Genomic DNA, 16,869 nt, shown 5'->3' with positions numbered 1-16,869 from the left:
ATATTGAGCTGCATGAGCTGCTTGTAAATTTTGGAGATTAATCCTTTGTCAGTTGCTTCACTTGCAAATACTTTCTCCCATTCTGAGGGCTGTCTTTTTGTCTTGTTTATGGTTTCCTTTGTTGTGCAAAAGCTTTGAAGTTTTGTTAGGTCCCATTTGTTTATTTTTGTTTTTATTTCCATTTCTCTAGGAGGTGGGTCAAAAGGGATCTTGCTGTGATTTATGTCATAGAGTGTTCTGCCTATGTTTTCCTCTAAGAGTTTGATAGTGTCTGGCCTTACATTTAGGTCTTTAATCCATTTTGAGTTTATTTTTGTGTATGGTGTTAGGGAGTGTTCTAATTTCATTCTTTTACATGTAGCTGCCCAGTTTTCACAGCACCACTTATTGAAGAGGCTGTCTTTTCTCTCTCATATATTCTTGCCTCCTTTATCAAAAATAAGGTGACCATATGTGCGTAGGTTTATCTCTGGGCTTTCTATCCTATTCCACTGATCTATTTTTCTGAAAAACACTAACTCTTAAAGATATATGTACCCACATGTTCATTTCAGCATTATCTACAATAACCAATATATGGAAATGCCAGGTATATCTATCAATGAATGAATTAGTCATGGAAATGTGGTGTATATATACACAACGGAATACTATTAAACCATTAAGAAGAAGGAAATCCTGCCATTAGTAACAACATGGATGGACATTGAGGGCATTATGCTAAGTGAAATAAGTCAGAGAGAGAAAGACAAATACCATTGTGATCTCACTTATATGTGGAATCTTAAAAAAAAAAAAAAAAAGAGTTCTGGCTCTTAAATACAGAGAACAGATTGGTGATTGCCAGAGGTTTTCAGGGTAGGGGGGCAGTGAGGGGTGGGTAGAATGAGTGAAGGGGGTCAAATTGCACAAACTTCCAGTTATAAAATAAATAAGTCCTGGGATGTAATGTACTCATGGTAGCTAGAGTTAATAATACTGTGTTGCATATTTAAAAGTTTCTAAGAAAGTAGATCTTAAAAAGTCTAATCACAAGAAAAGAAATTTTGTAACTATGTATGGTGATGGATATCAACTAGACTTATTGTGGTGACCATTTTGCAATATATTCAAATATTGAATCATGCATATCTGAAATTAATACAATGCTGTATGTCAATTATACCTCAATATAAAAAAATAAGGCAACTATTTTTTATATCCTAATTAAAAAAAAAGACTACCCACAGGTGTTAGGTTCACATTCGTTATCAGAGGAAGTCACTGGAATGTATTTATTTAAGGCCTGATACAATTTCAAAAAGTGCTCTTGTGAACAAGAAATGACTCATGTACATTGAGGAGCTCTTGAATGTCACCTAGGATTTAGTGATGACTGTGCAATTAAAAATGCATTAAAATGCTAGGCAGCTTTCAGGCTAATCTAGGGAGAAAGAAAAGAGGGATCAACATTTTCAATCATGAAAGAAAATGGGTATTGTTGGGGGAAAAGGGGTCACAAGCCAGGTAAGTGAGAAAGAAAAAAGGTGTGATAGACAAGCTATTGAGTAGGAAGGTCAACTTCCTCAGACTTAGATATTACACCCAAGTAGATGAATGCATTTTGAAAGTTACTCCAAGTGGTCATCACTGGCAAAATAATGGTTAAGAAGAAATAGACAAGACTCAACACAATCCTGAATTCTGAGAAACGACTGGATCTAAAAAGCCAAATAAGGACATTTTAAAATATCACATGTTAAGAGTAAGATAGCATTACTGTAGTCATTTGGTAAAACTAACACCAATGATGGAATCTAATCAGAATTATAAAGTGATCAGCCTGAGAGCATAATTTAAACAAATTTAAAATAGTATTTAAGAACTATAATCATCAATCATAAGTACAATCTCCCTGGATAGCAAAGAAGACAGCACAAAAGGTCCTGAAAAACTAATGACCATTATTCACACCTTATAGCTCTTACACAACATTCAGAAGTTGTTAATAGATATTATTCCTTACACATGCACAAAACCTCTGCATCTAAAAATGCAGAGATATATTTGTACACCATCAACCACAGACTCTTTTCTGAATACAACCTCCACATCTTTGGGCACGATAAACACACACGACCACATACACACTCATGAGACATCTGAGTCTGTGTTAAAGAACATGCTCCATCGCTCATTCCCTTTAATGATGGATGTTCTGACGCCAAAACAGTTAGGATCATAATTTGCATTCAACAGCCAGTTCCTTCTTGTTCAATCGGATGTGTAATGTCTATTTAAATTTACCAAGCATGAGAACAACAGAGGCTAGTGCAAATGAACAGCATTTTATAAGAACCTAATAAGAAAACTGACTTTCATGAAGCCAAGCAATCATCTTACAAGAAATCTTTTGCTATATAATTAATTTAAATATTCGATTCAGTTTATTTAAAGTATTTCTTTAATAATAATTCAATATTCCAAAATATTAAGCACCATGTTACTATCAATTGCTGGCCTTTGGAAAATTTGTAGCTTCAGTTAGATTAAATGAGCAGTACACAAGGCTGAAATATTTTTATAATTTAAATATTTTAAAACCTTAAAAAATTATTCAGAATACAGAGAAAGCCTGTTTTAATCCAAATGTGCTATTATGGCTCCTTTTTGCCCTGAAAGTGATATATTTCTCATGAAAATGAAGCATGATAGTAAAATCTCTTTACTTAATGGAGTCATCACTGCTCTTTTTTCTAGTTAAGGTACTTTTTAAGTGAGTTAAAGTTCTGGCAGAATCTTTTATGGTTCATCGGGCTTCATTATTCTTTGAGTCATATAATTAAATAATCACATGAAATAAAAACATGGCAGTGCCTATCAATCAACAGAGTTGTGTTCTCAGAGATCAAGAATCAAATGCCAAGAAAGACTCATCTAATAAGGGCCCCAACTGCCATTGATGTTACAGTGATTTCAGTGACTAAAAAGGTGATTCACTAACAAGACCTATAAGAATTTCTGTGACTCTAGCTGGCCATGCATTCTTGAGTTCTTTGCAACCCGTTTTAATATCATATTGTCAATCATATGCCATACTTCTGAGAGGAATAAAAAAAAGCAATCTATAAAATAGTCAGTGACACCCAGACAAGATTAATTAACATGAACAATTTGTCGTTTTGCCAACAGGATTGTTTTAATGACACAACCTAATCAAAGTAACTTGTGACTGCAATCATCCACAGGATGTGTCGGAAGAACTTTTCAAACATGAAATATACACGTCTGCCTGAAGATGTAATGGACTTTCCACTGTTGGCTTTGGCATTCAGCTCTGTTTGTTATACACTCATTACATCCTGTACTCAGGAAGAAGGAATATTTAAAACAAACTTCTTTCCCTTCTAACTACTGCAGCTGCTTCTACCAAGCAATAAAAGTTGCTAGAGAAATCATATATACACATACATGTAAAATTAGGGAAACAAGCTGCTTTAACGCCTTGATTTAAAATAAGCTCAATCAGTAGAAAAGAAAAACGCTGTAATATACAGCTTGATGAGCAGCTGAGGACAAGAATATACTCAGACGCAGTTCTAGGATTCAGGATATCTTACTCAGTGTCTGAATGAGACAAAGGACATTTCTCCTCAATTTTTCTAAACTACTGAATGAATAAGTGAAATGTATGTGGGGAATGCAACCCAAAATAGACAGATACGTAAAATTTTCTTAAATATGATTCTGAGGCTTTAAAGGCAGAAAAATGAAAAGTCTTGCTTCTGTTTAATTCTAATTTATAAAATTATATCATTTGGTAAATCCTAATTTAATGAGTTCTAAGTTAAAGGATACTTTTCATAAGTCAGCAATAAAATTTAACTCAATGTTAACAATCATCCTTTAGGAGGAAAATATCAACTGTATTGCAAAGCAAAAATTAGAATATAGATTATTTTAATCTTTACAAAGATTAAAATCGAGAGGCATGTTAACACCTCTCAGGTCTACGGAAAAGACACTGAAAGTATCTGAAAAAAAGAACAGCCTTACTCTTGACGGTCGCCGTCCGGGTACAGTTGTAAAGAATAGCCAACTCCCCGAATACTTTTCCTGGACCCATCGTGCACAGCTTCACACCTTCTTTTGTAACTTCAACCTTACCATCTAAAAAGAAGGAAAAACACATCATTTCGATTCTCTCTCATGCTTCATTTCATTTGCTGCATTTCCAAGATGAGATGAAGAGGGCCAGGCTCATTTTCAAAAATGCAAAGCAGCTACCAACTAAAACAAAGTCATCCTCAAGATGCAGTGCAAGAAATGCAATACAATACGTAAGTTAAGAAATCCATATCCTTTCCTAAATTAATCACTGATAAGATTAGAGATGAGACTAAAAGTAAACACCAAAAAAAGACAGAGATAAAAATGGCAACATGTGAAATTATTCCAAATGCAATATTAGAAAACTCTGGTAATTCCAATTTTAAAGTCATTTTGAATTTGAAAGAAAAATTGAGTGGGTACATTTTATACAGCACACTTCATACTCGGGAATTCTCATCTGAGTAAGGTAGCTATTATGCAAAGGGAAATTACTTTGATCCTAGAGCATTATTTAATTGCAGCTCACGGCATCTTTTATTTTTAAACATCTTATCCGACTTGGGCAAGACTGTTTCATCTGCTTCCCAGCCCTGCAACATGGACTGTAAGGAAACCAAACTATAAGGGTTGAGGAAAAAGAAACAGACACTGGGACTGTTGATGTTCCACAAAGGATTTGGAAAATGAAATGCTAAAGAAGGAAAAAGCTAAGTAAACAGCGGGCACTGGGTATACATTGTTGCCTGAAAGTAAGGAAATGCTATTCATGAAGGAAATGAAAAAAAATGCATTTTTAAAAAAGTCACAGCTATGTACACTAAAAATTCCATCACCTAACATAATGGGGGAAGAAATAAAAAGGCAACACAATCTATTCTACACTTAATCCTACCCTTCTATTATTCCTCCCAGTAACTTAGCCACGGTCTACAGAAGGAAAACCTAATGCTTGGCAGTAGCTAGTGACTGAAAGGAACTAATGCTACCAAGTTTGTCCAAACGTCAGGCCTTCATGCATTGACTCCATAATTATCACTTTATCTATGTGCTTCCTGTAATATTTAACTTTTTGGAGTTTTAGCTTTATATTTACCCCCTCCTTTTTAAAAATCAATCCAGTTTTACCTAAGCAATGATATTTATAAAATTATAGGGTTGTTCAAATACCTATTGAGATAAAATCTTAAATATTAAAAAACTTCTTAAAAAGCTGAATTCATGTACCACTGATGCGAGATCAATCCTTCAGAGGGCATTGTTCTACCCTGAAAACTATTTCATCTGAATGGTATCAATGGAGAGAGAATGCTGCAGTAATTAGGGTAAAATTTCAGACAAAATCTACTCACTACTCTTGAACTGTGTATCTATTCCTCCTCTGTGTGTTAAGAAGCTATTTAGAAATGAATGTATCCAACAATCCTAAAAGTTTGGAAATACTTTTATGCAGGTATGACCAGTAAGAAGTCTAGCTTTTTCATGCCTTACTTCTTGACTTCAGGAAGGGAAACTTTCTCTTGATAGGTACATCAAAACCAGCCCAGGAAATTCACATTTTTTTAAGCTTCAGTTGCTCCTTCCATGATATCCCCACCCAGCCCTTTCTCTCAATGGCAAGCCTATTCCTCTAGAAATTTCATCTGCCACTCAAGAATGAAAGATAGGCTCAGAATACAACATAGTTAAGACATTTATACATCATTTGAAGTCAGACCAGGAGTTAAGTTCTGGTTCTCTTATCGGTTCCTTACTAGCCTTGTGTCCTTGGGCAAGATGTTAATTTTTCTATGCCTCAGTTTCTTCATTAATAAAATGATAAAAGCAAAGCACCTATCTTATTCTGTAGTTTATAAAATGAAATGAGATAAAGCAGGTGCAATGCTTAGCACAGTGCTGGCATATAGCAAATCTCAGTAAATACTACCTGTTATTATTGGTATTATTTGCATTATATTTCTTTCTTATCATTTAAATGTAGGTAGGGCTTATTAGATTACACTGAAGCACAAGATTCCATCATCTATTACAGAAACCAATCAAGGTCCATGTAGGATAATATTTTTTCGTTTTTGTTTTTTAAATGGAGAAAGGATTTGTTTCAGATTTTCTCCCTGTGGGGGGCTGAGGAGAGAACTTTGGAGTTTTAATCAATATCACACCCAAAGAAGAAAGAAGAATCTCAAGAATTCACACTGATCTACCTGGCAGAATGCAGTGTTTTTGTACTTCTTCCTACTTGGCTATGTCCAGCCAACATTTGTTGTAGTATTGCTTCAACAACTATAGTCTTATGGTGGAGGTTCCCACGAATAACATAGTAACAATTTTCTCACACATTATAAAATTTTTTTGACTTAAAGCTCTAGCTTTAACTATATTACTAAAACTAAGAGCAGAATGAATAATGCCTAAAGAACTTTCATACACAGCTCATTTTGTACAAGTCTGCTATTCTGTCTCTTTAGGTCCCACGGTTTAAAGTCTTCAGTGGAAAGGAATCCATAGGAATTAGACCACTGCTAAGAATCCTGCTGGACAGTTTCAGAGTTAGGTCTTCTTAACCACTAACCAACCTAAAAAAAAAAGACCAGACATTGGGAGTCTTGTTTTAGCTCAGTGGTTTCTTAAAAGGTATCTGTGGACCCATCACATCAGAACTAATTTATAAAATCCAGATATTCCTCCCTCTGGGAAACTGTAAATGTCCCTCCACCCAGTGACCACTCTAATTGGTCCTAGAGCCCCTTACTTCTCTGAAAAACCATGCTCATATAACACTGATCTGTTTTAACTTATGGACAGTTCATCTTATAACTGTTCATGTTTCCCATTCTCATATGACTTCTAGAAGGTTCACAGCATAATTGTATAGGACTCTGGGGTTTCGAATTTGTGCAAATTCTGGTTACAGCTCATTTTCCTGATCTGATATTTTCTTAATTTTCTCAAGATTAATTCACTTTTTTGGAAAAGATAGGTATAAGTGATTATATATATATGAATAATTAGTGTTGGTAACAGAAGGTTGAATCCCATATTAATTAAAATAGCAAAAAAAAATTTTAAAAAATACTTGCTGAAACAAAAATAGAAAGTTGGATGTCAAACATCTTTTCCAGATTAAGTTAAACACTGCAGATTCAATATATTCACAATAGCCAAGGAAGAAAGGGATCTGATCTCATATAATAGTTGAGAAAGGTCTAAAAAGCACTGTATTTTTTTTTTATATGAACAGAAAGATCTAAATGTTAAACAGAAACAAAGTGTTTGTAAATTGTTACCCTGAGTCATAATTTGATCACCTATCCTTCCTCATACCTGTTGTGTGGATGGGGAGTGAGTAATTTAGGGAGGCGAGATCGACTGGGCACTAAAAAGAAAGAAAGGTACACACAAGGTATTAATGAGAGTTTTTTGAGAGACATTTAGAAGTGCTGTCATTTCCAAGAGCCCAATAAGGTGAGTTATTGATGTGAAATGTGAATTTGGTTAAGCTCATTCACTGCGCCACACACCAGCCTTGAAGCAGAATTAGAAGTGATTATACATTTACAAAGGATTTCCAACTACTGACTAAGTGGTTCACTTAAGAAAACTAAGAACAAGACAGTCAAAAGTTTACTGCATACACCCAGCAGCTCTTATTCCCACCTGATCAACCTCCTTTAAAGTATTAGATTCATCTTGAAGCCACTCCCCTCATATATACTCCTTTCTTTTTCACACTGTGTCTAAAAACAAGATTTGTTTTAAATGGACTCCATGTGCATGGAAAGTAGGTAGGCCTATGTGTGGTAATTTTGGTTGTGAGGGGAGGGTTGTGAGGGGAGGGATGTGGGGAAACAAATAGGGAAAAAGTCAAGTAGGCCGAATATATAGCACACTTGTGCAGAGGCTTACAGCACTGTAGAAATAGGCCAGCTTGGAGGTTTTTATATAATTATAATTTGCTGTTAACTTTAGGAATATATTTTGATGAATTTACCTCAGGTCAGCTTTGATTAATGTAATTTCTATTTCTTTAAACAACAGAAGAGAATCATTGGCATTTATTCGTGACTGTTTTAATACTTCAATTTAGTTTGATTTTCAAATATGTTAGATTTCAAATCAAATACTTTTTTTAAAAGAATAGCAGAAGGACATTTTCGAAACATCCTAGTAGAGTTCTAGACTTTTTCCATGATTTTCCCTGGCTAAACTCAACAGCGACGAGAGGCTATTAGAACTGTTACTTGAGGAACTCATAATAATCCAAAATGTGGTTAATTTATGTCTTCTACTTCTGCTCTTTTTATTCATTTTTGATTTTTTTTTTAAAAAATGTGATACTACACTGGTGTTATTTTTACTATGCCCTATCTCTACCAGGAAAGAAAAGAAACATTCAAATCATTTTTATTTGGACTTTGTTAAACTGCTAAAGTTGTTTGTGCGAGAGATGTTGGAATGTTGGCTAAGATAAAATGTAAGGGTTATTTATAGTTTCATTTGGCTCTTTTTATCACTCCTGCCATTAGCATGAATAATTGAAAGCTTTATCACAGTAACTTGACTGTATTTTTTATTTTACTTCAGGTACCACATGCCCATTTATGATCTGCAATGGGCTGAGTCATAAGTACTAAATTTTGCCACTTCGAGGAATAATGAACCTACCTGTTGCTCTTTGGTATCACTATTTATGTACCACTTTTGGGAAATGCTAAGTGTTAAGAGATCCATAATAAAGCATCCATACTTTTATCTATCTTTTATAAGAATCAGTAGGTCCTATAAATAAAAGAAGACACTGAATTTACAAAGAGACCCAGAATCTCCTGGCTTTGTTTATCTTCATGGGTTTTTCACTAACCGGTGGTTTTGTACCATAGGACTTTCATGATAAGGCAAATCAGTTTAGAGATTTACTACTGGCAGGCTGAGACAGAATGGTTGGCAATAACCTAATTATGAACACTCTGTGCTTAGTTCCAACAATCCTGGTTGGAACATTCAAGACAACTTGATTGGTCTTTAAAGGGAGACAGTTGTTTTATCAAAGGTCCTATCTAGACAAGACCTTCCATCTCTTTCATTCTCTAATACGTTCATGATTTTGTAGGTTTGAGACCACAGCTTTTACATTATGTATTCTCTCATGAGGGTTTCTGTAGCTCCTAGATTCAATAGGAACATTCAACATTGTGGTGGTTGAGCTGTGCTGTGACCAGCATATATACATTTTCTCTAGGAGATGAGGTTACTTATGTATCTTGTTTTTTTCCTTTCTAGTTTTATTTAGATATAATTGACATAGAACACTGCATGTAGGTTTAAGGTCTATAGCATAATAACTTGACTTACATATATTGTGAAATGATTACTACAATAAATTTAGTTAACATCCATCATTTCATATAAACACAAAATTTTTTTTTTCCATGTGATGAGAAATTTTAGGATTTACTCTCTGCTTTCTCAATGGATTAACAATACTATTATATTGAACTTGCCTTGTAGGGTCATTTTAGATGTGGGTTACTGTCATCTGGGAAGAAAGTAGAAACTAATAAGACTACTACGGGATAACTAAAGGGAAAAGCCATCTCATTGCCAGGGACACACACTATATTCTTAGACAGTGTTCCTTAAGAATACTTCTTTTATATATGTCTTCTTTAAGCCAGTATAAGGAAAAAGACTGTCTCACTATGAGACGAAAGTTTGTTCTTGAATTAAAGGGCAGTGTGTCAGCACCTTATCAGTTTTCTATTTAAGTTTGATTTCAAGTCCAAAAGGATATGGTCTCTCTGGATTTAAACTCCTGTTCCTTAAATGAGGTGTTAATTTTGATTGAAAAATCATTTTTTGGCCATTGAATAAAAGCCTGTGAAAAATTGCCCTGTTTTAGTATTTAGTATTATGTGTTTTCTTCCTAAGTTTGCTTTAGTGTTTTTTGTTTTTATTTTTTTTGGTTTACCAGTTTCTCATTACAGATTAGCAATAAGAGAAAGAGAGAAATGGAGACCAAGAGAGAGCGAGAGCGAGCGAGAGAGCGAGAGCGAGCGAGAGAGCGAGAGCGAGCGAGAGAGCGAGAGAGCGAGAGAGAGCGAGAGCGAGAGCGAGATCATAGTTTTTTCTTCCCTAAACTATTTGTGCTTTCATAGTTTCTTTAACCATCAGGTCCTTATAATACTTTAGATGGGACCAAGCTTTCCATTCAGAGAAGTCACTTCTTTGATATTATCATAGCAATAATTCTTACTAGAAGCACAAAAGTACTAGTCATCCAAATGGAATGAAACAGAATCTGAGGTATAAGAGGCTAGTTGAGGTTCAAGCCACATGAGTGAAGAACTTTGCTTCTTCTCCTTCAATTAGGCACATCTGATTTCCCTTCTGGTCATGACTGCTATAAATATACTTGATACAATTTTTCTTTGCACTAAATTACAGTAGATTATAATACATATTGAATATGAAATAAAATCAAAAACATAAATGAGGCATCTAGAATTAAAAATCTCACTTACAAAAAAAAATAGAAAGAGAGAGAGAGAGAGCTAGGTTAACATGCACATCAATATACTTGAACTTCACTTTTTGTTTTGGTTTCTAACTCTGAGGTCTTAGGGCATACATATCCACAAAGGAAACCTACATGAGGAAACAGACTGAAATGTAAGCAATTTGGATACAGAAAATCATCTGCACCATCAGAGTGAAAGTCTGGAATGAGCAACTTACATTGCAGCACTTCTGTCCTTGGGGATAAGTAAGAATTTACTAAACCTATTGTAGATGGCTCAACCATTGACCTGACATGAACAGGACTCTGGAAGGATTTCACAAATATCATGATTCTATAATCTTTCTACACATTATGTTTTGAAATTCTAGCACTTTAAAGTATTCAAAAGGCACTAAATAAATATCTGTGGACTAATTTCAATTTCTAGTGATGAAGAAAGGTAAAGATAGGCCAGAGAAGAGATATTCACACATAGGAAAGGAAAGGATCATTCCCTGAATAATCAGAGTTGAACAGATAATTTGTCTCAAATTTATTAAGCTTAATTCTAGCCATGTATAATGCATTTTTGCTCTATTATTTCTATGATACATGAGCACCTCAATTAGCCTAAACAATGAATGGCCATGTCTGTAGTTACTTAGAGACAGGCAAATGACAAGTACTATTATCACTGTCAGACTTGTGGGCACTTATCATACGATTTTTGTCTTTGTTATGTTTTAATATTAAGTTTGGGAGGTTTTTTTTAAATAAATAAATAAATTCATTCATTCATTCATTTATTTATGGCTGCGTTGGGTCTTCATTGCTGCTTGCGGGCTTTCTCTAGTTGCGGCGAGCGGGGGCTACTCTTCATTGTGGTGTACGGGCTTCTCATTGCGGTGGCTTCTCTTGTTGTGGAGCATGGGCTCTAGGTGCACGGGCTTCAGTAGTTGTGGCACGTGGGCTCAGTAGTTGTGGCTCCTGGGCTGTAGAGCACAGGCTCAGTAATTGTGGCGCACGGGCTTGGCTACTCCGTGGCTTGTGGGATCTTCCCGGACCAGGGCTCAAACCTGTGTCCCCTGCATTGGCAGGCGGATTCTTAACCACTGCGCCACCAGGGAAGTCCCTTGGGAGAGTTTTTGATATAACACAATGGTTCTCAACTGGGGGCAATTTTAATTCCAGGGGATATTTGGCAATGTCTGGAGATTTTTGGTTCTAGGGAGGTTTTGAAACTAGGAAGGTTCTGCTGGCATCTAGAGGGTAGAGGAACACTGTTAAACATCCTACAGTGCACAAGGCAGCCCACACAACCAAGCATTATTCAGCCTAAAATGTAAGTAGTGCCAAAGTTGGAAGCCCTGGAGTCAACTATGTCCATGTGTATACAAAACACTCTACATTTAAAGGGACAATTTTGACTTCCACTTTTTAAAAAATCTCTACCAGATGTAAATTGCAAGCTAAAAATAGGCTAATCCTAGGTTGCAATATTTAAGTAATCCATGTTGTCACTAGATTAGGATAGAATTAGAATAAAGACAGAAAGCTACTTTACCGAATAATTTTCCCCAGCAGGTGTCAACTGAAATAGAAGTGATTATGAAAAATTTTTGAAGCAAAACTTATAAGAATATCCTACTGATGTTAGAATGACAGCCTTTTTCCAGGCATACTTGAGAATATCAGGTCCTGGCTCTACCACTGATTGGTTTGGAGATCTTGGATAAGTTATTTAACTCTATGCTTCCATTACCTCACTACAGATTTGGTATAATAATAACTTATTTAATAGGTTTTGATAATTAGGTAATGCATGTGGCCAGACAAAAAATATATAGGTTAAAAATAGTTCTTGAGGAAATTCTCTTTTTTCTTTTTAAAAGAAAAAATACTTTGATAGGCAGTTTTAAGGAGGGAGAGGCAGGGTCCAAGGTCTTGGTTCATAAAATTTAGGAGTGGGAAGGAGGAGAGTGATAAATGAGCAGGGGCAAGGAAAAGAAAAAGATGAGCAGCAAGCTGGAGATTTCAGCGAAATGCGCCTGCAGGAAAGCCTCATTTTGAGGAGGCTAGAAGACTTTTAGTAGGAGGGATCTCTAATGTACAATATTCAGTTAGTTTTTGCCAGAATTAATGTCCTACATTTCTCTCCAAATTAACCTGCTTCACACAAATTTCCTGTGTGAAGGGCTTGGAGGAAGATAAAAGCTTGAGGAAAGATCCATTGCTTGGATACATCAATAGACAGAGAGGCAAGGAAATGAAGAATGAGTGATAATGCGAAGTTGGAAAGTAGGAAATCTTGGAGTAACTATGTAAATTACGTAATTATAAAAAACTAAGGACTCAGGAATTGGCAGATATTTTAGGGGAGGACACCAGTCTTTTCATAGGATGTCAAATGGATGCTTAATCCAATTTCACCTAAGACTAGAAAGGTTAGAAAAGAATCCACTGTGAACAAGATGATGTTGCTTCAATCAGAGATTACGTCTCCTTTATCCAAGTTCGCTTAACACCTTTGTAATGACTCTTATGAGGCAGAAGAAGGAAAAGTTTTGAAATCAGAAGTTCTAAGCTAATATTCTGGTTCTCACTGCTCTTGAAATGTCAGACATTTAGGCACTCAGTTTCTCCATCAGTGCGATGAGAATAATAGCTACCTGCTTCACAGGATTAATACGTGAAACTTATGTGAAAGAGTTTGGTGTGTGATGAAGCTTTCTACACATGTTAGTATACACTGAACTAACTGAAGGGCCAATCATGTAATCCTGCAGTGTCTGGTTGTAAATAGGAGGAGATTAGTAAATTCTCATGAGTGAATACATGGGAATGTTAGTGAAAACGACCCGCTGCTGTGATCACAATTGTGGGAAAGCTTGAAGATTTCATTTAAATTATATTGCCTATGTAGTCCAGAAGGAGAAAAAACAGTACAGTTGACCCTTGAGCAACTCGGGTTTGAAATGCATGGGTCCACTTAGATGCCGATAGTTTTTAATAGTAAATACTACAGTACTGTTGAAACTGAGCAGGACCCTGTGGGGCTCCTGGGCACGGAAGCCTTTCCATGTCCCCCATTTCTTGTTTGTAGGGAACAGACTCCAGCCTCCATAACCTTCCCTGAGTCCAAAAGGGAGATTCAAACAGTTGCTAATCAGGGAAAGCAGTGGATGCAGAGACAAGGGAAGAGCAGCCAAGAAACAATAGCGAAGCCTTGGGGCAGGGTCCTGGTTCCACCTCAAGGGATACACAAAACAATATATTTGAGGTCTTTACAGAACTAAACCCCCCAACAAATGGAGTTACATTCTTCATTCCAGAGAAGACCACCTGAGGCCAGATTAAAGGAACCAGAGAAGCTCATCTAGAGATTACCTGAGACCAGATTAAAGGAGTGCAGGCTCTACACACACCCTAATCTGATCAGCAACCCCGTCCTTGAACCATTGCTATAAAACTCCTCAAGAAATCCTCCCGGGTTGGGACACACAGTTTTCGAGGGCGGGAGACCACTGTGTCCCCCTTTGCCTGGCAAAGCAATAAAGCTATTCTTTTCTACTTCACCCAAAACTCTGTCTCTGAGATTTGACTGGCACCGGCACACAGAGGCCAAGTTTTCGGTATCACTATACGGTCTGTGGTTGGTTGAATCCACAGATATGGGAGGGACAACTATAAATTTTACTCGGATTAACTTGTGCTTGTTCAAGGGTCAATTGTAATTAAAAATGTCAATCTCCCACTCTATTTAGTAAAAGTATTTCTGCACTGTAACTTATTTTACCCAGCAGTACATTTCTCACAATGCGAATTTTTATTTCATAGCTTAGATTACACGATGTGACATTTGTATTTCTTTCCCCTTTAAAGTAGTTAGGATTCTCCAGAGCATATAGCAAGCACTTATCTACCTTCACATTTTAAAAAAGCAGACAGAAAACAAAACAGAAGCAAAAACAAAGAATAACCACACATCCTGCAAAATACTCTGAACAGCTATAAAAAGATTAAAAAGAATGCTTCTGAACTTATTCTCAAAAGCAGTTGTTCAAATGGCCTGGAACAGGGTGGGAATGAGAAGAGTTGGTTTGAAAGTTATTCCCCACACAAAGAAGATGAACTTTGTCCTCATGTACCACTGAGAACAAAATAAGGTGGATCCAGTATAATATTTTAACAAGTTAAACTGAGGGTGGAAGAAAACTACCAAACACCCCTCTAACTTGGCAGTCAGGGGAAATGGCAGATTAAAATCATGCAGAAAGAGAGCTTCATCAGTTGATAAATGGATAAACAAAATGTGGAATTCTGTTGAGCCATAATAAGGAATGAAGTATTGATTCAGGCTACAATATGAATCATCCTTGAAAACATGCTAAGTGAAAGAAACAAGTCACAAGGACCACACATTATTGAAGCCAAGCAGGACCCTGTGGGGTCCTCCTAGGTACAAAAGCCCCTTCATGTTCCCCACTTCTTGTCTGTAGAAAAAGGCTTTAGTCTCCTAGACCTTCCCTTAGTTCCAAAGATCAAACTCAAGCAGTTAATAATTAGGAAAGTGAGGGTATACAGAAACAAAGGAAAAGCAGTCAAACAAGAAAAGTAATGATAGCTTAAATGACAGTTCAGCAACTAAACAGAGTCCTAGTTCCTCCTCAAGGGATATACATAACAATCTGATGCATAACTTTGAGTTGTCCCGAAGAAACTAAGACATCCACCCATGCAGAGGATGCTAACCACGAGCACACAGACCCCAGACTAGTTGGAACCAGAAGGGTGATGACTAAGATTCCCAAAACATCACCCTGTTACCTCACCACCAACCAATCAGAAGAAAACCATGTACCCTGCAGCCCTCACCCCAAATGTTGCTATCAGGGAGCTTGGGTCTTTTGAGCATTAGCTGCCCATTCTCCTTGCTTCGTGTCCTGCAATAAATGCTGTACTTTCCCTCACCACAACCTGGTGTCTGTAGATTGGCTTTGCTGTGCAGTAGGCAAGTGGACCCAACTCCGGTTCCATTTGTATGCAATGTCCAGAACAGGCAAATTTATGGGAACAGAAAGTAGATGACTAGTTGCCTAGGGCTGGGAGAGATATAGGATTGGAGTATGATGGCATAGGGGTACAGTGTTTCTTTTACAATAATAAAAATGTTCTAAATTTGACTGTGGTGATGGATGTACACATTCTGAGTATACTAAAAGCCACTGAATTATATCTTAAATTAGTAAATTGTATGGAATGTAAATTATAAAAGAACAAGGACTTAGCACAGGCACATAATAATTGCTCAATTATAAGACTGGCCATTAATGCCATTCATAGTATATTATCCTTTAGGAGAATGTTTAAGAATGAGATGATTTTTCAATCTTTTTCAAATAACCTTCCTCCTACTCCCTTTAGGACACTCACACCAACATTTCTCATCATGCATTACCTCATTTTCCTTCCCAAATTACCATCAATCCCTTCCCAACTTCACTGTATGACTAACGACACCAAAATCATCATTCAGTCATGTGACCAATGACTACAAATACTTCTTACTGTAAGCACACTTAATCCACCCAATTATATTTATTTCTTAACTAAAAGTCTTTCCTAAGTTTTTGTTCACAAGTGACATATAGCTCCTTTTCTGGATTCTCTGCCACCAAACTAAACAGCAAAGATTTTAGAATCATTTTCCTTGATTACTGTTCTGATAAAATATCCCTCTGCTCAGAAATTCACAGTAGTTTTTGCGGAGTTAAAAATCAAATTCCTAGCACTGTATATCCAGTCTTCCCACAAACTGGGATCTTTCCTAAATAAACCTGACACTGAATCTTCATCTCGGTCAATCTCTTATTCAAACTTCATGGTCTAGCTCAAAGGTTCTTAACCTAATAGAATTCAGGATGGGCGGGGGGGGGATGTCTGTGAATATGGAGATTTTATATATATATATATTCTTTATTTTTACTAACCTCTGATTAAAATGTAGCATTTCCATAGTAACAAACCATATTAGCTTAACAGTACTTGTGACATTGTCATCAATAAAAATTACATTTCATTATATGACAGTTATTGCAGAAATCTTAAAAATTGTTTTTGCTTTTCACTCTTTCAAACACATGGCAGTTAATAGATACATTGTTAGATATTATTTAATGTGTTAAAAAATACTCATGTATTAATGAATCACAAAGGTTTATTATTTGTTATTTTTTATATACTTTGTTTCCTTGGTAATTTAGGGTAGCCAATTTTATGCA

The 16,869-nt window shown here is 36.1% G+C and overlaps 1 protein-coding gene across 2 annotated transcripts in view; it reads right to left on the bottom strand.

The window, feature by feature from the left end:
- The window catches only part of PRKG1 (protein kinase cGMP-dependent 1), a 1,239,224-nt gene that overhangs the window by 770,051 nt on the left and 452,304 nt on the right, over positions 1 to 16,869 (bottom strand). For both annotated transcript variants that reach the window (XM_061195641.1, XM_061195645.1), the window contains exon 3: positions 4,036 to 4,149. In XM_061195641.1, the coding sequence (XP_061051624.1) occupies positions 4,036 to 4,149 (114 nt within the window). The remainder of the gene's footprint in view (positions 1 to 4,035; positions 4,150 to 16,869) is intronic.

The sequence above is a fragment of the Eubalaena glacialis genome, chromosome 1, assembly GCF_028564815.1.
Source record: "Eubalaena glacialis isolate mEubGla1 chromosome 1, mEubGla1.1.hap2.+ XY, whole genome shotgun sequence".
NCBI classification, from domain to species: domain Eukaryota; kingdom Metazoa; phylum Chordata; class Mammalia; order Artiodactyla; family Balaenidae; genus Eubalaena; species Eubalaena glacialis.
This window is presented reverse-complemented; position numbering and strand designations above follow the sequence as displayed.